Source organism: Pseudonaja textilis, chromosome 6 (genome assembly GCF_049901715.1).
Source record: "Pseudonaja textilis isolate UNSWEBS1 chromosome 6, rPseTex1.2, whole genome shotgun sequence".
Lineage (NCBI taxonomy): Eukaryota > Metazoa > Chordata > Lepidosauria > Squamata > Elapidae > Pseudonaja > Pseudonaja textilis.
Genome location: NC_141995.1, coordinates 7592497 through 7613417, shown reverse-complemented (window position 1 = coordinate 7613417; position 20921 = coordinate 7592497). Strand labels below are relative to the sequence as shown.

Below are 20921 nucleotides of genomic sequence, written 5' to 3'. Positions count from 1 at the left end.
TCAGTCACATGGTCCAATCAGCATGCAGTCCAGTTGCGAGCTGACCTCAGGCTCCTCCTTCTGCCAACACCTGCAGGAATGTCCTTGGTTCCCAAGGGCAATCTTGATTTTTTTAAAAACTCTCTTGCAGATGCCTCATCTGTCAGATGATGTAATTTTCCAACAAAATATCCCGCAAGTGAAATACAAATACACACATTCAAAATCGTGTCAATTTTGTGCCTGAGACTTGAGATTGGTTGAAAAATACAAGCATTGTACATTGAACAAGAACAGATACAAATCTGCATGCTAACATTTCTACAATGGCAATAGCTGTCTTTTATGTCAGAGTTATGAGTTGTGAAAGTCAGCCAGTTTGGTAAATTTATTATTTGAGTATCTGACAACCAAAGGATTTGGGTTTATTCAGCAATCAGGTTAAATGTATTTTGAGGACCTACTTGTGTGAATAAAGACCAGACAGAGAATAGCAGAATGACATTTATTGAAATATTCAGTCAGCCAGTTTGGTAGATTTATTATCTGAGTATGTGGGAATGCAGAATTTGGGTTTATTCAGTAATCAGGTTCATGGATTATGGGTTATCAATTATGAATCTTCAGAAGCTGATTACATATCTATAGGAAGAGAAGCATTTGTGAAGCAGCTTCTCCAGAACTTAGTCTGAACTTCCTTGATTGACGTTCCTTTTTTTCATAATTGCCTGTAAAGGAAGCATAGAAGGTAGGATTAGTTTTGTCAACCTACAAAAGTTTGCTTTGAAAGTTAATGGCCCTCTTCTGATTGTTCGGCTCCATGTACTCACTGACAGCTTGATGAAAGCTTAAAAATATAAAATGAATAACAGAGTAAAACAGAATAGCAGAGTTGGAAGGGAACTTGGAGGTCTTCTAGTCCAACCTCCTGCTCAAGGAGGAGACACTATACACGTGATGGCGAACCTATGGCACACGTGCCATAAGTGGCACACAGAGCCGTTTGTGCTGGCACGTGAGCTGCAGGCAAACGTACCTCACTGCGCATGCATGCGCCTCACAGCTTATTTTTTTTCCAGTTGGTTTGAGGACTTTTTCGGCCTCCCAGAGGCTTGGAAAAAGCCTCTGCAAGGCTTTTCAGGCCGAATTATAGGTCCGTTTCATCGGAAGTGACAAAACGGGCCTATAATTCATCCTGAAAAGCCTTGCGTTTTTTTTTTTTTTTCAAGCCTCTGGGAGGCTGAGAAAGGCCTCAAACCAGCCAAAAAATCAGCTGTGAGGCGCAGTGCAGGTAAGGAGGTGGCAAGAGGAGGGGTTGCGTGGCATCGCAGGGGAAGGGGAGGGGCCCGGGCGAGGGGGGTGACTGAGCCAAGGACCCGCACTAACTCGACAAAGTGCCATCTCTTAAAACCCGGGTCCCTCACACCTTCCCTGTTTGTTCTCCTGTCGGTTGTCTATCGCTCTCTTTCCTTGTTTCCATCCTTGCTCTTGTCCTGCCCTCAGGGCTTGGGCCCCCCCTTTCTGGCAGCCCCTCAGATATTGGAAGACTGCTATCATGTCACCCCAGTCCTTCTTGTCATTAAACTATACATACCCAACTCCTGCAATTGTTCTTTCATATGTTTTAGCTTGATGACAGCTTAAGAATATAAAATGATGAAGAATATAAAATAAGGGAATCCTTCGACAGGGAACATTTCCTTTAAATCATAGAAGAAAGCAACAGCAAAAGTGATAACTTCTATAGGAAAGGAACTGATTCTAAAGAAAAGGTCTCAGGGGCGATTTTGAAGCTCAAGTCAGCCAGGAATTAATGCAGCTTGGTAGAAACACACCACCTGTAGTTAGAACTGATTAAATTATCCCCTGGATTGCCTAAACTTTCCCTCTCTTTACTCACTTCCTTGAAAACATGACAAACACGCCACGTGGTGCACAGCAGGAAACTTCTGGCAATGAGCTAAGGTTTGGCATTTCGTGGACCTGCTATGAATAATTTTGTACTAAAAATTAGAAATGTAATCAGTGCTAACCTTGTGAAAGAAATCACAGAGACTGATATACAGTAAATAACAAAGTCAGTTTAATAGATGGGTGGGTGGGTGGGTGGAGAGAGAGAGAGAGTGATGATAGATAGATAGTTAGATAGATTGATAGATAGAAAGAAAGATAGATAGATAGATAGATAGATAGATAGATAGATAGATAGATAGATAGATAGATAGATAGATATGGCTATGGCTACATATCTGAGCCAACTTTTACTCAGGATGTTTGATTCAGACCTCCCAAGTTTGAGGCTCTCTATTTGCACAAAAAAAAGTTGAAAAAAAGACTTTCAACGTTCCAGCTTGATTTATTGGTCCTCGGAAAAACACAAAGATAGCTAAAGCTCGTGATTGCTGCTTACCTGTTTAATTCTCCTTCCTTGGTCCCCCTTAACGTTCAGACATAGTTTTTGGCCATTTTTAAAGGTCACCCTGCATATATGCAAAGAGGAGAACTTAGAGACCAAGTTAGACAAAGGATCGTTTGATGTTATTAACATTCAACATCAATTGACTGTCAGTGCAATAATTGTGAATCCGACCACCTGCCCTCCCAACTCTCCAGATTGTTAGCTGCAAACTCAACATAGCCACACCAGTTGACCTCAAACAAAGAAGGCATCAGGCATAACTGAGGAAACCATATGCAAGACTTCCACAACCCTCTTGGGGGAAAACTTTGGAATTTTTAAAAACTCAACCTATACACGCAGCTACTAGAATAGATAAAGGAGCTAAGATCATCTTGCTTTGATCTCAATGTCAGGATATGATTAACAAGAATCTGAAAAAATCTAGGAGATCCATACAAGCCTCCAATTTAATAGCTTCAAAGGAGAAGATAGCAGAACCCTGGTCAACTACTTACAGCAGTTCCTGTAAAAAAAAAAACCCGGTACATTTTGTCATAAGGGGTGGACTTGCGTCAAAGCAAAAAATTAAAAATAAAAAATTGGGCAAAGATACCCAGGTGGCTAGAAAAGATGATAGGGAAACATGTAGGTTTTAAACCTGAATTGTTTTTATTAGGTATAATATCAGAAAAAAAAATGATAAGAAAAGTATGTGCATAATATCACATGCCTTAACAGCAGCGAGGATTATATTCGCACAATACTGGAAAAGTGAAGATATACCGCAAGATGAAGAGATTGTCAGGAAGATACTGGATTGTGCAAAAATGGATAGATTGACATTGAAAATTAAACAGAAAGAAGATGCAGAATGCAATCTATTTTATCAGTGGTTGGAAAAACGGGATGGAGATTAAGAATGGAATCAGCATTGTTAAGCAAATCAAACACCCAGACACCACAATGTTTATTAAGCACTAAGAAATGTATTTAATAGAAAATCAATTTAAAAATTTACTTACAGCAGTTCTTCTTGATCACAGCTACTGGTTGGCCTGTAGTACTCAATTTTAGCCACACGGCCCATGTTCACGGATAGCATTCCTTCTCTGCATAAACATTTGTTGGTGGTAGGCAATCCTGACAGGGATCATATAGAGAAGGAGTTTTTCACCAATAGTTCAAGGCAGTGTTTGTCAATCCAGCGACTTCAACTCCAAGAATTCTAGGAGTTGAAGTCAACTCATCTCAATGTTGCTATTGTTGAGAAACACCGGTGTAATGTATGGGAGGGCTTACTTGTAAGCTTTCCATGGGAGGAAATATTTCCTTTAAGAAAACACATGGACAATTTTGGCAAATGCTCTGTTTGACTTAATTGCAATTGCTTCCTCTCTTTTTTCTAAGATATGTAAGGTGACCCACATGCTTCCTCCCATTCTCACAATCATCCTGTGATTATACTAAGAGAAATAAGGGAGAATTGGAACTCAAAGCCTCTCAGTGGCTAGCCTGGTGTTTTAACCCCTATTTTTAACCACTACACCAAACTGGCACTCCAACAAAGGGATGAGATGTTCAAAATCCAGCTTGATCACTGCACTAAGCTTCTCCAACCTGTTGGCCATAACCTCCTCCATGCTCCTCCGCCCCAGCCAGCTAGCATCGTAAATGAACATGCTTCAAATTGTCCATAATATGTGGATGACTTAGCTCTTCTCTCTACTGTTTCCTTTTATCTTTTTTTTTGGAGGGGGGGGTTCTCCCTGTCTCTTAAGGGGGTCCATCTAATGGCACCAAGAAGAAGGGCCTTGTCTGTAGTGGCTCCTTCCTTAGGGAACATAATCCTTATGGAAATAAGATTTGCCCCCACGTTGACACTGTTTCACAAGGATCCGAAGACCTGGGGCCCTCAGAATGATAGGGAATCCATCAAGTGATTAGTTTGATTGTTGTTGACAGAGGCTTTTTGATTTTACTTTTGTCAGCATGAGTGAGGTGGAAGGCCGTATAAAACGGAAAGAAGGAAGGAAGGAAGGTAGGAAGGAAGGAGGGAGGGAGGGAAGGAAGGAAGGGAAGGAAGGAAGGAAGGAGATATGGACAAAATTGTGTTGTTTGATTAGGGGAAAATCAATAACTATGTTTTTGACTGAAAACACTGTGGGCTTTTTTCTGAAAATGGAAATTAATGAACTTGTGGGTTTGATAATTAGAAAAGATGGAATATGAAGCAGCCACAATATAACCTTAGACCAGTGGTACCCAACCTTTTTTTTGCCCCGCACCCCTAAAGAAATTTCACTTGAACCTCGCACCCTCTGAAATTTAGATTTTAGGAACTACTGAACGCGTTAAATATATGGTAGGATTGAATCTTTTCAGCTATGTATGCCACTAAATAACGATACTTAACTCTAAAATGAAAACAAAATTAATCCATTGCATAATAAATAAATAAATAAATAAATAAAAATTACCTGGACTTTTCTCGCACCCCCTGGAATATCGTCTCGCAACCCCAGGGTTGGGAACCCCTGCCTTAGACAGTTATAACTTGTAAACAAGATCAAAGGTCGGTGCTTTATAACTTTACCTTCTTCTCTGCCTTTTTTATTTCCTATCTATTTCACTTTCCTTGTTCTTTAATTTTGCATTGTTTTCATTTTGTATAAAACTTTTCATCAAAAAATGTTTTTTTAAGTGATAGATGGATGGATAGATAAATAGATAATAAGCTTACTATACCACGAGGGAAGTGGTTTCTTTTCTTTCTTTCTCTCTCTCTCTCTCTCTCTCTCTCTCTCTCTCTCTTTCTTTCTTTCTTTCTTCCATGTTTGTGAATTACAGTAAAATAAAATCAAACACTATTATGACTTATTCACCAATCTACATGAAAAAAATTTTTTCCTATCCCAACTAAATCCCGGACAACTTATACTTTCTCTATTGATATGTGTCAAAGCCAAAAACAATCATTCCACAGAACCAGTTACAAACAACTGGCACAAAGGAGGAAGGAGCGAGAAGTAGGCAAAACAAGGAGGGGGTCTTGAAAAACTGAATGTGAGCTTGAAAATGCCGCCCTTCTAGAACCAAAAGAGAACCATACAGTTGTTGTTTTTTTACCTTGCATGAGAACCACACAGCAAGCCAGAAGGACAAAGAAAACGCAGAAAGTTGGCTTGATCATCTCTGCACGGAGTCCACTTTCCTCCTTGCGATCCAGACACAGAAGAACTGACCTTTACTTGATGAACAGCTAATTTATTGCCTAACTTGATGCCCATTTATTTATCAGAGATCCCAACCTCTGATAAATCTCCTTCACTTTCCATTCTCTTACCTTAGCAAATAAACAGTTCTCTAGATCCTAACTAAAGTACTGTACATGGATGATCATGTACTCCAATATTTTTTCCCAAAAACAAACAGTGTTTTCCTTTTAATCCTACACTTTCCCTCCACTTCTTTCTTTTTCCTCCCTCCCTTCCTTCCTCCCTTCCTTCCTTCCTTCCTTCCTTCGCAGCCCTCTACCAGTGAAAATGGAGCCCAGGAGGGCTACATGCAACCTTGTGAATTCCATTTTTGCTGGCAGAAGCACCATGGGCCGGTCCTTCACTGTGTCCAGGGTAGCGCAATGGGCCAGATCTAAGCACCCCGTGGGCCTTGACACCTCTGCCTTAGCAAATAAACCATTCTCTAGATCCTAACTGAAGTACAAGGACAATTGTGTACTCCAATTTTTTCCCCCAAAACAAACGAATGGTGCTTTCCTTTTAATTCTACGCTTTCCCTCCGTTTCTTTCTTTTTCCATTTTTCCTAATTTCAATGCTAAGAAAATTGTACAGGCATTTCAATGGAATCCTTTGACAATTGGCTTGATAGACCAGTGTCTTTTATATTAATTTAAATGGCTGATGATCCAATGTTTGGAATTTCGATATTCTAAGGTAGGATGCGTTTTGGATTAGACCATGTGAACCCAATGGTTTGTGGTTTACTAAACATTTTAGTTAAATAAACCACGGTTTGGTACAAAGTAAGAATCAAGTCTCGTTGCTCCGTTTAATTCGCTTCTTTATTTAAATTCGCTGTTTTTCAAATTAAGTCTACACATCTTAAAGTTGCCAAGTTTGAAAAATACTGCTCCGATTGTTTTCATTGGCTCTAATTTTCCTGGTTTTAAGCCAAGATAAAATAAATAACATTTATATTAAGTAATCAAATCAAATCAAAGGATTAGTTCTTATATTGTTCTGTATTTTTTCATAAACTGACAAATAGCAGTAACTGTAAGAGGGGTCTTGGAGTTTTAGTGGACAACCAGCTAAATATGAGCCAGCAGTGTGCAGTAGCAGCCAAAAAAAGCTAATGCAATCCTAAATTGCATTAACAGAGGGATACAATCAAGATCAAGGGAGGTACTAATACCACTCTGTAAAGCCTTAGTAAGACCACACCTAGAGTACTGCATCCAGTTTTGTTCACCACACTATAAAAAAGATGTTGAGACTCTAGAAAAAGTGCAGAGAAGACCAACCAGGATGATTAGAGGACTGGAGACTAAAAATATCATGAACAGTTACAGGAACTGGGCATGGCTAGTCTGGTGAAGAGAAGGACCAGGGGAGACATGATAGCAGTCTTCCAATATCTGAGGGGCTGTCACAGAGAGGAGGGGGCCACGCTATTATCCAAAGCACCTGAAGGCCAGACAAGGAATCATGGATGGAAACTGAACAAAGAGAGATTTAACCTGGAAATAAGGAAAAACTTTCTGACAGTGAGAACAATCAACCAGTGGAACAGAAGTTGCCCTTGGAAGTTGTGGGAGCTTCATCACTTGAGACTTTCAAGAAGAGATTGGACTGCCATTTGTCAGAAATGGTGTAGGGTCTCCTGCTTGGGTGAGGAGTTGGACTAGATGACCTAGAAGGTCCTTTCCAACTCTGATTATCTATTATCTGTTAAATACTGGTAGTCCTCAACTTACAACCATTCGTTTGAAGTTTGACTATTTGGAGTTACAACGGCACTGAAAAAAACATGGCAGCATCCCCACGATTACGTAATCAAAATTTTGGATTGTTTGGTAATTGGCATGTATGTAGGATGGTTTCATTGTGCCTGCGACCTTCTGATAAATAAGGTCAGTGGGAAAGCCAGATTCACTTAAAACACCCGTTTAACAACAGCAGTGATTCACTTAACAACCATAGTGAGAAATGTTGTAGAATGGGGCAAAAGTCACTTAACAGCTATCTTAATAACTATCGTCCCATCCTTACTAGAAGATAAGGCGGTGGGGCTCACCAGTACCGGGGGCTCTACGGTCATCCTTGCAGGGCAGTGAGACGGTGAGATTCATCCCATCCTTGCAGGGAGGTGAGCACCGGAGCTGTGAGTCGGTCTTCAGACATTTGCAACCAGGGTGTGAAGCAGACTGCTTCCCCCCTGCTGCCCCTCCTTCCCTCTTCACCAAATTGCTAATCCGGGCTCCCTCTTTAAAAGGACAGTAACGTTGGACTTTCAATAAGTAGGGAAGTATTGTTATAACCGAACTCCTGTGAAGATTGGAAGCCATTTTATTTCCTGTGATAGAAGGATTTGGGTTTATTCAGCAATCAGGTTAAATGTATTTTGAGGACCTACTTGTGTGAATAAAGACCAGACAGAGAATAGCAGAATGACATTTATTGAAATATTGAAGAAATATTATCTTTTAACTATAGTAGACTATATAATTAGGTGCCCACAAGAGGACTCAATGGGAGGTATGGTGTGTTATGGCGTCATGGGCTTCTGTGACTTATGTACTTGCACACAAAATTGCAATGCTGCTAAAAAAAAGATCATAAAATCATAAATCACAATATCATAAAAAAGGATAAAGCTTGGACGGCAACATTACAACACACAGTTCAGGATCAGGAATGGAAGCCTATAATGGAATTAGCAAGCATGACATATAGGTTGTCCTTGACTTAAAATCATTCCTTTAGTGACCATTCAAAGTTACAATGGCCCTGAAAAAAAAGTGACTTATGATCATTTTTTACATTTACAACCATGGTCGCATGATCAAAATTCAGATCCTTGGCAATTAGATCATATTGATGATTGCAATGTCCCAGGGTTATGTGATTTGCTTTTTGAGACCATCTGATAAGCAAAGTCAATGAGAAAATCTGTGTTACTAACTTAACAGCTGCAGTGAGTTCAGTGGCAAGAAAGGTTGTAAAATGGAGCAAAATTCACTGCAACAGAAATGTTGGGCTCAGTGGTGGTTGTAAATCAAGGACTCTCTATCTGCATTGGTGTTACAAGCATAAAATGTTCAGGAATGAAGGATGCCCGTATCACATTTTCCTGGCTTGGTTGATTAGGAAGAATGAAGCTCTTCCATAGAGATGTCAAAATCAAGAGAAAATCCCAGACATTTTGCCTCATTGCATCACTCTTGTACTTGTTTTAATAAATTCCTGCAGGAAGTACTTGGGGCTAACTTCTAAACCCCATCAGCTTGACAAGAATAACGCTGTTGGACCAGTGGCTCCCAACTTGAGTGTCATAAATTAGGAGTCCTTCAGAAGCTGATTAAATGTCTCCAGTAAGTATTTGTGAAGCAGCTTCTCCAAAACTCAGCTTGAACTTCTTTTGATGACATTTCTTCCTTCCATAATTGCCTGTAAAGAAAGCATAGAAAATAGGACACTTGATTAGTCTACAAATCAGTCTACAAATGGTTGCACTGAAGGTTAATGGCTCTCTTCTGATGGTTCCAAGTTTTGACTGATAGAATAACAGAATAGCAGAGTTGGAAGGCACCTTGGTGGTCTTCTAAAGCAACCCCCTGCTTAATCAGAGATCCTATACCATTTCAGACAAATGGTTGTCCAGTCTCTTCATAATAACCTCCAGTGTTGAAGCACCCACAACTTCTGGAGGCAAACAGTTCTCACTGTCAGAAAATTTCTCCTTAGTTCTAGGTTGCTTCTCTCCTTGATTAGTTTCCACCCTGTTACTTCTTGTCCTGCCTTCAGGTGCTTTGGAGAATAGTTTGACTCCCTCTTCTTTGTGGCAGCCCCTGAGATACTGGAACACTGCAATCATGTCACCCCTAGTCCTTTTTTTCATTAAACTAGACATACCCAATTCCTACACACTGTTTTTCCTATGTCTTAGCTTGATGATACCTTACGGATATAAAATGATGAAGACTATAAAATAAGGGAATCCTTCAGACAGGGAAAGTCCCCTTTAAATCCCAGAGAAAGCAACAGCAAAAGTGATAACTTCTATAGGAAAGGAATCCCATTCCTAAGAAAAGGTCTCAAGGGATGTTTTGAAGATCAAGTCAATCAGGAATTAATCCAACTATGTGGAAAGTTAGAACTGATTAAATGATCCACTAGGCCGTCTAAGCTTCCCCTCTCTTTGTTGGCTTCCTTGCAAAAGTGACAAACAAGCCACAGGTACACAGCTGGAAACATCTGGCAATGATTTTCAAAGATGCTTTTTCAAAAGGTAACTGGTCTATTTTTTTTTCCCTTGAGGAACAAGAAGGTGTTTTGCTTCTCATCTAAGAAGCTTCATCGGTTCTGGCTGGATGGTGGACGATACGTTCTGACAGGATTACGGTGGCGGGACGGAAGGAATATATTTCTTTGCAGTCATCTGGTTTTCATCATCTGATGCAGCTTCCTGGTTGAGAAGCAAAATTTCTTCCTCAAGGGAAAAAACAGTCCATTTGTGTTTTAAAAAAGCATCTTTGGGACAGCTATGATTTGGGTGACTGAGAACCTCCATAGACGTCTGGCAAGGAGATAAAATTCGTAAGGTTTGCAAGACCTGCTATGAGCAATTTTGTACTAAGTATGACAAATCAGTCAAGGGTGAACGCTAACCTTGTAAAAGAAATCACAGAGACCGACCTATGTGAAATAACAACGAAAGTTTTTTGTATAAATCTGAGCCAACTTTTACTCAGGATGCTTAATTCCCAAGTGTAAGCCTCTCTATTTGCGCAGGAATAAACAATTGAAAAAAAGATTTCTTTCCTCATTCCAGCTTGATTTATTGGTCCTTGGAAAAACACAGCTAAAGCTTCACCAAAATGATCACTGCTTACCTGTTTAATTCTCCTGCCTTGGTCCCCGTTCAGGTTCACGCAGCGTTTTCGGCTGTTTCTAAGGATCACCCTGCATATATGCAAATTAGAGACCAAATTAGACCAAGGATTGTTTGATGTTATTAACATTCATCATACACTGACTATCAATGCAATTGTTTTTAAGCCTCTTCACCTGCCTTTCCTACCTCTTCAGATTGTCGGCTGCAAACTCAACATACCCACAACTGTTGGCCTCAGACAAGGAAGACATAACTGGGGAAAACTTTGTTGTGGTTAGCTGGCAGCAGGTGTGGACAACTGAGGAGACTGAGGACTCAGATGAGGGGCCAGGACCATTAGGGAATTCAGAGATTGTCGGGGCTGGCAGCAGTGAGGAGGTTCCCGAGAAGCCTGTGCCAAGTGAGCGTTCGTGCAAGATTGCTCGTAGGAAAGAGCAGCTACAACAGCATGGGCGACTCGGGAGTAAAGCTGCAAGGTAATGGCCTGTCCTTCAAGAAGATAAAAGCCAGCTGTGAAAGGAACGTATTTTGCAGAAAGCAAAGACGTTTTGAAACTCCAGCTTCGTGGAATTCCAGTATCCTGAGTTTGTATTTGAAGATTCTTGTATTGCAAATTATTTCTTGTCTGTTATCTTTTGGCAAGTATCGCACAGTTTGGCAAGGCTTGTGCTTATCACAGCTAATTATTTTGTAAAAGCATTATAAGGTTTGTGTTTGGATTTGTGTTTGATTTGTTGGAAAAGGGCATGGGAGAAGGAGGAGGAGGAGGAGGAGGAGGAGGAGGAGGAGGAGGAGGAGGAGGAGGAGGAGGAGGAGGAGGAGGAGGAGGAGGAGGAAGAAGGCGCTCTACCTTATGCATGGGACAACTTTTGAAGAAAGAGAGAGAGAGAGAAAAAGAGAGAGGGAGAGAAAGAAAGACAGGGACAGGGACAGACAGAGGGAATCGTGCACATTTATAGATACATACAAATAATGGCATCAAAGTTTGCTTTAACATGGGGATATGGACTAGGGAAAAATCGACGAGGTTCAAGTCCCACAGCTTTGCTGCTTTTTCAAGATACATAGGCATGCACACATACGGAATTTTTAAAAGGATAAAAAGAAATACTTTTTTTTTAAAGGAAAAAAGAAAGAAAAGAAATAAGTAACTGGAATAAAATGCAATGAAAGAAAGGAAAGGCAAAAGGAAAAGGAAAGGAAAAGGGAAGGTTATAAGGTGATTTCCAACCTTTTCTCAGCAGTTACATTTATTTATAATTTAGTCTCTCTCTCTCAAAGGTTACAACATAGTTTCCTCCTTTCCATAGTCTACACACTTTCTAATCCTGAAACCCCTAGACTGTAAATTAATTTTTCCCCTTTGTTTCATCAAAAAAAAAAAAAAATCCCCATGGTCGCATGATCAAAATCCCTGAATTTGGCAACTGGCATGTACTTATGACAGTTGCAGTGTCCCAGGGTCACATGATCCCCTGTTGCGACCTTCTGACAAGCAAAATCCTTGGGGAAGCCGGATTCGCTTTACAACGGTGTTACTAACTTGAACAATTGCAGGGGATTCACTTAAACAACTGTGGCAAAAATGCTTATAAAAGGGGAGAGGTAAGAACCATCTCGCTTTGCAATGGAAATGTGGGGCTTGCTCGTGGTCATAAGTTGAGGACTACCTAGACAGCAATTCAATAGACTGAACAGGAGAAGGCAGCAGGATTCGGCTCAGCTACTCACAGCAGTTCTTCTTGTCCACAGCTGCTGGTTGACTTGTGGTATTCGACTTTTGTCACACGATCCATGTTCACGAACAGCATTCCTGATCTTCTGCAGAAACAGCGCTCCCGGTGGGAGGTGGGCAATCCTGCAAGGGATTAATTAGAAAAGGTGAGTTCTTCACCCATCAGTCACAATCGTCTAAGGCAGCGGCTCCCAATCTTTGGGGCACCTGGGACCAGTTCTGTGGAGAGAGATTTTTTTCCACGGACCAGAGTGTTGGAAGAAAAATCTGGTCTGGTTCCAAGCCGGTAGAAAGACGCTGGAAATAAAATTTACAGACCTCACGAAAAAGGAGGTCTCTGTTTATTGGCTTTCCAGAAACTTTAGTGGCAGCAACATGTTTTTGGGGTGGCTGACCAAATCACTGAGTGAGTGGATGGATTTTTATAGGGTTCTGGGGTTTGCTGATTGAGATGCTCCAGTGGGGTTGTGCAATATAGTGAGCCTTGTGTCTTTTGCTATTCCAATAGTGATGGGTTAATCCTATTAATTCCTAAAGGTCGTGCCCTGTCCTTAGAATTGGGCCGGGCGGGGAATGTAAATTCTTAATCTGCTGGAGCTGTGTCTGAAGGTGTTTGTTTATGAATAGATTGGCCCAGTCTTTCTGAATGGACATAAAATCTGCATTCCTAAAGACTTGAGGCTCTGGGGCTGTTTTTCGTCTTTGTTAAGATTTGTCTCCATTTCTCCTTTGGGGAAATATAAAATGGCGTTTTAATATACGCCAAAAGGTATCATTCTCTAGGAGGGAGGATTCCCACAGGAGGGGAAACCTATTCCCTCAACCTATTCTCCAAAGCACCTGAAGGTAAGGCAGCACAACGAATAATTCAATCACTTCTAACTTTGAGTGGCTCGCTTCTACATAGCTGCATTAATTCTTGGCTGACTTGGTGTTTAAAACATTGTTTGAGACCTTTTCTTAGGAATGGGATTCCTTTCCCATAGAAGCTATCACTTTTCCTGTTGCTTTCTCTGGGATTTAAAGGGGACTTGAAGGATTCCCTTATTTTATGTTCTTCTTCACGTTATATCCTTAAGCTATTATCAAGCTAAAACATAGGAAGAACGGTTGCAGGAATTGGGTATGTGTAGTTCAATGAAAAGAAGGACTAGGGGTGACATGATAGCAGTGTTTCCAGTATTTGAGGGGCTGCCACAAAGAAGACGGAGTCAACCTCTTCTCCAAAGCCCCTGAAGGCAGGACAAGAAGTGATAGATGGAAACTAATCAAGGAGGGAAGCAACCCAGAACTAAGGAGAAATTTCCCGAGAATCAGAACAGTTAACCAGTGGAACGACTTGTCTACAGAAGTTATAAATGCTCCAACACTGGAAGTTTTTAAGAAGAGACTGGATAACAATTTGCCTGAAATATTATAGGGTTTCCTGCCTAAGCAGGGGGTTGGACTAGAAGACCTCCAAGGCCCCTTCCAAGTCTGTTGTTCTGTTCAATGATGACTGGACCCCAGAACTCCCCATCTTAATTTCACTGAGAAATACTGGTGTAATGCAGTGGTGGGATTCAAATTTTTTTACTACCGGTTCTGTGGGCATGGTTAAGCGGGCATGTCCATGTGACTGGATGGGCTGGGTTTTGGGGTTTTTTTTTTGCAGCCACCCCCATCCATTTTGGGGGGCAGTCTGGGCCTCAGAGGACCCTCGGGGGAGGGGCATTTTTGCTCCCAGAAGGCTCCTCTAAGACTCAGGAAGAAAAAAAAATGGAGCCTGGAGGGGGCGCGCAGCACCCCCTCTAGCTCTATTTGGGACCTTCCTGGCCTCAGAAGAGCCTCTGGTGGGGTGTTTTGGCTCCCCTAAGGCTCCTCTGGGGCTCAGGAAGGCAAAAAATGGAGGGGGGGGGCCCTGAGCTCCTCACTCCATTTTTTGCCTTCCTGGGCCTCAGCCAGGGGAATCCCGGCACAGCTGATCATATGAACAGCTGATTGTCGGGAGGGAAAAAAATGAAGGAATACCTTAAGGGGCGAGTGTCAGGTGGGCGGGGTGAGCGAGCCAGCGGTGACTGGGTGACTGGGTTGAGGGCATCGCCAGCCAGAATTTACTCTCGGTTTGGCGACCCAGGACAAATCCTTGCTACCGGTTCACCCAATCCAGTGCGAACCAGCTGAATACCACCACTGGTGTAATGTATGGGATGGTTTTCTTGCCAGTCACCCAAAGAAATGTTTGGTTGGCTGTGTGTGGATTAGTGTATGTGCTCTTGCAAAGTTCATGCTCCGTTTTACTCGTTTGCAATTGCTTCCTCTCTTTTTTCTAAGATGTGCAAGCAAAGTGACGCATATGCTTCCTCTCTCACTCTCACAATCATCCTGTGATTGTACCAAGAGAAGTAAGACAGAATTGGAACTCGCAGCCTCATGGTGGCTAGTCTTAACCACGATACCAAACTGGCACTCAGACAAAGGGACAAGGTGTTCGAAATCTAGCTTGGCGTCTGCACTAAACTTGTCCAATCTGCTGCCCTCCAATCTGTTGGATTGTAACCTCCATGCTCCGCCACCCCAAGCCATGGTAAATGAATAGGCTTCAGATTATTGTCCACAGTATCTGGAAGACTTGGATCTTCTCTACTATTTCATTTTCTTTTCTTTCTTTCTTTTTCAGTTTTTCTCTTCTCTCAAGGAGAGTAATCTAATCTAGTGGAACCAAGAAGAAGGACCTTCTTGGTGGTGGCTCCTTCCTTAGAAAACATCATCGATATGGAAATAAAATTGGCCCCCACTTAGAGAAAGGAGAAGGAGGGGGAGAGGGGGCAGAAGGAAGGGGAGAGAGGGGGGAGAAGGAGGGAGAGGGAGAGAGAAAGAAAGAAGGGAGGAAAGAAAGAGAGAGAGAGAGAGAGAGAGAGAGAGAAAGAAAGAAAAGAAAGAAAGAAAGAAAGAAAGAAAGAAAGAAAGAAAGAAAGAAAGAAAGAAAGAAAGAAAGAAAGAAAGAAAGAAAGAAAGACACAATTGTCTCGGGAAAAATCAAACCAGGAACCTTGAAACTGAGAATTTTTCAGGCATAGGCACAAATAAATCACATCGATTTCATGCACGTTTTCAACCCAGACCCCTCTAGTCTGGTGGATTCCACAGCTGCCTTCTCTCGACCCTGTTCCCATAAGGCAAATCTTATTTTCCTAACCCAGATATTTTCAACTCTGTTTTCCTCACTTGGAACCCAGAAACAGACTTTCCAGAGGACTACAAACAGAGAAGGAGACTCCAAATAAAAGAATAAGACTTCGGAAGGAACCTTGGAGATCTTCTAGTCCAACCCCCACTGCTTGAGCAGGTGACACTACACCCTTTCAGGCAAATGGCTGTCCCCATCTCTTCTGGAAAACCTCAAATGTTGGAGCAACCACAACTTCTAGAAACAAATCGTTCCACTGTTCCATGTTCGTTCCATGTTCTCACTCTCAGGAAAACTCTCCTTATTACTAGGTTACAAAAAGGTTACACACAAGGATACAAAAGGAACTTGCACAAAGGAGTGAGAAGCAGAAGAAACTGGAAATGGGTCTTGAAAATCGGGGCAGGGGGGAGCATACTTGGAAATGCCTCCCTTCTATAACCAAAAAGTTAACTAGATCTTTATTTTACCTTGTATTAGAGCCACACAGCAAGCCAGAAGGACAAGGATGGTGAAAAAAGCTTGTTTGGTCATCTCGGCGCTGAGTTCTCTTTCTTTCTTGCGATCCAGATAGAGAAGAGGTGTTCTTGACCTGGTGAACAGCTAATTTATTGCCTGAATTCACCCACTGTCACTCTTCAGGGAATTCCCATCCGACTCATTTTCACTTTCCATTCGTTTGCCTTAGCAAACCAATCATTTTGTAGATCCTCACTAAAGCACACCCACATTTAATTGTGTTCTGCAGTTTTTCTTTTCCAAAAAACAAACCAACCATGCATTGTTTTTCATTCTACTCTTTCCCACCACTTTTTCCTTTTTCCTTTTTCCATTTTTCTTTTTGTTGCCAGGTAAGCTGTACAGGCAATTGGCTGTACTCAACAACTGGCTTCAGACAGCAACATCTTTCATAGTGACTTAAATTGCTGGCGATCCAGTGTTTGGAATTTTAATATTTTAAGCTAGAACGTGGTTTGGATTAGGCTGTGCGAACCCGGTGGTTGTGCTTTATTCAAAACATTGTCGTTAAATAAACCACGGTGTGTCACAAAGTATGAATCAAAACTCGTTGCTCAGTTTAATTCACCTGTTTATTCTAGTTCAGGTGAAGTTGGCACAACTTAAAGTTGTCAAGTTTTTAAAAAATACTGGTCTAATTGCTCTCATGGGCTCTAATTTTCCTGGTTTTCTTGGTTTTAAACCAAGATAAATAAGCAAATATTGATGTTAAATAAAATAATTAGTTCGTATAATTTTATGTATTTTTTTCATAAACTGAAAAGTACAGCTTGTCCTAGAATTACAATCATTCTTATAGTAGCTGTTCAAAGTTACAACTGCATTAAAATGGCTTATGAGTGTTTTTCACACTTACAACTGTTGCAACATCACCCTGGTCATGTCACATGATCAAAATTCAGACACTTGGCCACTGGTTCATATTTATGATGGTTGCTGGGTCCTGGAATCATGTAATTCACCTTTTGAGAACTTCTGACAAATGGGAGAAGCCAGTTTCCCTTAACAACCATATTACTATTTTAAAAACTGCAGTGATTCCCTTAACAAACTGTGGCAAGAAAGTTCGAACAAAACTCACTTCACAACGGTCTCGCTCAGCAACATAAATGTTGGGCTCTATTGTGGTTGTAAGTCAAGGACTCCCCTGAAGTTAAATGCCTCTGGTGCCTGGGGGACTTGAAGGCATGCTGTTCCTATAGTTAATAATTGTCTAAATTTGGAAACAGTATGCTTTCAAGTATCTCTGGCATGAGAGACATTTTAACTATTTTTCAGTTTAGTAAAAAAATATATAGTAGGAAAACAATACGCCTTCAAGTATACAAGGTATAAGGCGTGTGTTTATCATTTGTCAGTTTATAAAAACAAAATACAAAACAGATTCACTTAACAATCGTATTAACCAGGGCTGGGCTGCTGGGGGTTTGCAGGGGTTCAGGAGAGCCCCTAACTAAGATTCTGTGCAGTTTGGAGAACCCCCAAATCCTACTCTTGGCTGGCCCCACACACACTCCCCCTCCCCACCAGTTCGCACCTATTCGCTAGAACCAGTTGTTAACATTCTAAGCAGTTCAGAGAACCGGTTGTTAGAAGAAATTACTGGACTAATCCTGTAAGGAAGGCAGGAAGGAAACATTCTGGTGTTGCTTACAGAAACTGCCTTTCCGTTAACCCTTATTACAGTCTTGACAGGACTAGACTTCCTGTCTCTAGAATGTATCTGGAGTTTTTTCCCCTCCTTTGCTGGTACTTTGCTTGTGTGGAGCGACCATTTAAAGTTACAATGGCACTGAAAAAAGTGACATGACCATTTTTCACACGACTGTTGCAGCATCCCCACAGTTATGAGAGGCCAAGCAAGGAGATGCGTGCCTCGATGTGAGAGATATTGAGTTGGCCAAACCCAGCCAATAACATGACCACCAAACCATGTCCACCTAGTCGCATGACCACCAAGCCACACCCACAGGACCAGTTAAAATTTTTGAATCCCACCCCTTCTCCCAGGAGCCCCCATGTGGCCCATTTTGGATGCAGATATGTACAGGGCCCTCATGGAGGCTCAGGGAAGGCGAAAATGTAAGGTGACCAATCGTCCTCCTTTAGGGAGGACAGTCCTTCTTTTGTAAGTTCTGTCCTCTCTTGAAAAGTGTCCTCCTACATGTCCTCCTTTTTGATATTTGAAGACTAACATGTAAATTTCCGTATTTGATCGATGCCGATACAATCCATTGTGTGTGATGTGACGTATTTGTATTTGACATGACTATTTGTCAAGGCTCGGTACAGTGCGTCGAGACGCGATTATGAGGTGCGTGCACTCCCCACAGGAGAATTGTTTTGAGAGACTGCGCCGCGCGTAAGTGGTTTTCTTTTTTTCTTTTTTCCAATTTATTTGTGTCTCCTTCTCATTGTAAAAAAGTTGGTCACCTTAGAAAATGGGCCTCCTGGAAGTGTGAGAAGGCCAGAAATGGGCCCATTCCCAGCTTCCAGAGAGCCTCCGGAGCCCAGGGAGGCCGTTTTCGCCCTTCCAGAGGCTCCGGTGCCCAGGGAAGGCAAAAACATCCTTCCCCCTGACAGTGGTGCAGGAGGCCAACGAGGCCACACCCACCATAGCCACACCTACCCAGCAACTGGGCAGAGAACCCTTTGCTAAATTTTTTGAAGCCCACCACTGAGTGTTACTAATTTAACAATTGAAGTGACTCACTTAACAACAATGGCAAGGAAGATCATGAAATGGAGCAAAATTCACTGAAACCGATGTTCCACTCAGCAACAAAAATGTTGGGCTCAATTTTAGTCATAAGTCAAGGACTACCTGTATCCAGTCGGCCTTCCTTGGTTCCTGGAAGCACAACTTCAACATTTGTCAAGGAAGGAAGGACAAAGGGACAGCTACAATTTTTACTAGCAAGCAGTCCATTTGCAAACACAACTTTCGACCTATGTACAAATCTGGTTTAAAGGCAGAGATAGGTGTTCTTACCCAGGAACTGCCTATAAATAAAATTATTATCTTGAAATGTGGTTGTGTGTATAATGTGGAAATCTCGGGGAAAACCTTCCTTTGTCCTTTGCCAAATCTCTCTCTCTCTCTCTCAGGTTAAATATTTGTTTTTCTAAAGCTCAGAAACTGACGCCACCATCTGTGTTTTATCTGTTTAGCAAGGAAGGCAAACCACCTCTATAGGTAGGCCTTGACTTACCCCAAATTTCTGTGGCTAAGTAGGACATTTGCTAAGTGAGTTTGGCCTCATTTCATGACCTTCCTTGCCATAGTTATTAAGTGAATCACTGCAGATGTTAAATTAGCAACACCGTTGTTAAGTAAATCCGATTTTCCCATTGACTTTGCCTGTCAGAAGGTCCCAAAAGGGGATTGCATAACCCCAGAACAACTACAATGGTCATAAATGTGAGTCGGTTGTCAAACATTTGAATTGTGATCAACTGACCATGGGAATACTGTCGTAAATGTGAAAAACGGTCATAAACCACTTTTTTCAGTGCCACTGTAAGTTCGAACGGTCACTAAATGAACTGTTGTAAATTGAGGACTACCTGTATTTAATTTTACCTCTAAAATATCCCATCAATCCAAGACCCTAATATGATTGATAGTAGTGTTTTGCTCCTTGTATGGCTGCTGCATCTGGGGCCGATGTGCAGGTGAATAGTTGCTAGGATGTGAGAGGCAAGACTTTTATTCTTGCCTTCAAATATCTTGTACTTGAATAAATAATATTTAGATACAGAAAGAACTGAAGCTCAGATATATGTCTGAAAGGACTTGCATCCTTTATTCAGAACCCAGGTGGGACCGAGAAACTATAATTTAAATTCTCCGGGACAAGGCTCCCGAAGGAAATATAAAATTTATTGTGGTTCCTAGTCTGTTTTGTCTGTCGGGGGAGAAATTAGATATTCTACACCGGATTTCTTCCTGCAGATTAGCTATAGATTAGCAGAACGGAAGACAGGAAATATAGAATTTAATAAACCTAGGGCTAGTCGCTGAACACAAGGAGCAGCAGTGCAATTATGCAGTTACATAAACAGGGAAAGTTTGAATGAGAAAGTCCCTTTCAAAAGTCTACGGATATTGGCAATTTAGTGATATACAGTAAAAAGAGTTTATTGGGAGGAATCAAGAAGGGAAGACAGAAATAATGTTCCATAATTCTAAATAATAATCTAGCTAATCCACTTAATTATAGCCTGCCTGTCTGAGACATTACGTATAGGTAGTCTTTGGGGCACAATTGAGCCCAAAATTTATGCTGCCCTGCAAAACATCTGTTCAGCGAGTTTGCCCCATTTTTATGACTTTTCTTGCCACCATTGTTAAGTGAATCGTTGCACTGTTAAGTTCATAACACGGTCATTAAGTGAATCTAGATTCCCCCCATTGAAGGTCGCAAAAGGCGATCACGTGACTCCCGGGACACTGCAACCATCATAAATGTGACTCAATTGTCAAGCATCTGAACTTTGATCATGCTGCAATGGTCATAAGTGTAAAAAACGCTCATAAGCCACTTTTTCCAGTGCCGTTGTAACTTTGAACAGTTGTAAGTCAAGGACTACCTGAATTCACCGAAAGTGCAGATGGAAAGGCTAGAGAGAGAGAAAGAATTATCTGGCTCCCCTTGCTCAAATTTTGGGAGGCAGGCCCAACCTTATGATTCCTCTCACCTCTTATTCTTCCTCTTTCTCTCTTGTGAATGCTGTTCTTTATACAGGTAGTCCTCGACTTACGACCACAATTGAGCCCAAAAAATTCTGTTGCTAATCAAGGCAGTTCTTAAGTGAGTTTTGCCCCATTTTACAGCCTTTCTGGCCAAAGTGGTTAAGTAAATTGCTGCAGTTGTTAAGTTAATAGCGTGGTTGTTATGCAAATCTGGCGTCCCCGTTGACTTTGTTCGTCAGAAAGTCGCAAAAGGGGATCACATGACCCCGGAACACTGTAATCGTCGTA

General features: G+C 41.5%; 2 protein-coding genes across 2 annotated transcripts; both read right to left on the bottom strand.

Annotated features, from left to right (window-relative positions):
* Window positions 1-470: 470 nt before the first annotated feature.
* Window positions 471-5854, bottom strand: LOC113447180 (growth-regulated alpha protein-like). The gene is made up of 4 exons (XM_026717221.2): window positions 5507-5854; window positions 3403-3520; window positions 2390-2459; window positions 471-707 (listed from the first exon to the last, which is right to left on the bottom strand). The coding sequence occupies exons 1-4, from the start codon at window positions 5568-5570 to the stop codon at window positions 663-665; spliced, it is 297 nt and encodes a 98-aa protein (XP_026573006.2). The 5' UTR covers window positions 5571-5854; the 3' UTR covers window positions 471-662.
* A 2206-nt stretch (window positions 5855-8060) lies between these two features.
* On the bottom strand, window positions 8061-16047 carry LOC113447179 (C-X-C motif chemokine 11). Its single transcript, XM_026717220.2, has 4 exons — window positions 15889-16047; window positions 12246-12372; window positions 10513-10582; window positions 8061-9067 (listed from the first exon to the last, which is right to left on the bottom strand). Exons 1-4 carry the CDS (start codon window positions 15950-15952, stop codon window positions 9023-9025), a joined length of 306 nt encoding a protein of 101 aa, XP_026573005.2. The 5' UTR covers window positions 15953-16047; the 3' UTR covers window positions 8061-9022.
* Window positions 16048-20921: the final 4874 nt, after the last annotated feature.

Coding starts and splice junctions, on each gene's coding strand:
- LOC113447180 (XM_026717221.2), bottom strand. CDS start 5,570: ATGATCAAGCCAACTTTCTGCGTTTTCTTTGTCCTTCTGGCTTGCTGT. Junction 3,521..5,506: donor CTGTGTGGTTCTCATGCAAG/GTAAAAAAACAA, acceptor GATCCCTGTCAG/GATTGCCTACCACCAACAAA. Junction 708..2,389: donor AAGGAAGGAGAATTAAACAG/GTAAGCAGCAAT, acceptor CTTCCTTTACAG/GCAATTATGAAAAAAAGGAA.
- LOC113447179 (XM_026717220.2), bottom strand. CDS start 15,952: ATGACCAAACAAGCTTTTTTCACCATCCTTGTCCTTCTGGCTTGCTGT. Junction 10,583..12,245: donor TGTGGACAAGAAGAACTGCT/GTGAGTAGCTGA, acceptor GCATATATGCAG/GGTGATCCTTAGAAACAGCC. Junction 9,068..10,512: donor AAGGCAGGAGAATTAAACAG/GTAAGCAGTGAT, acceptor CTTTCTTTACAG/GCAATTATGGAAGGAAGAAA.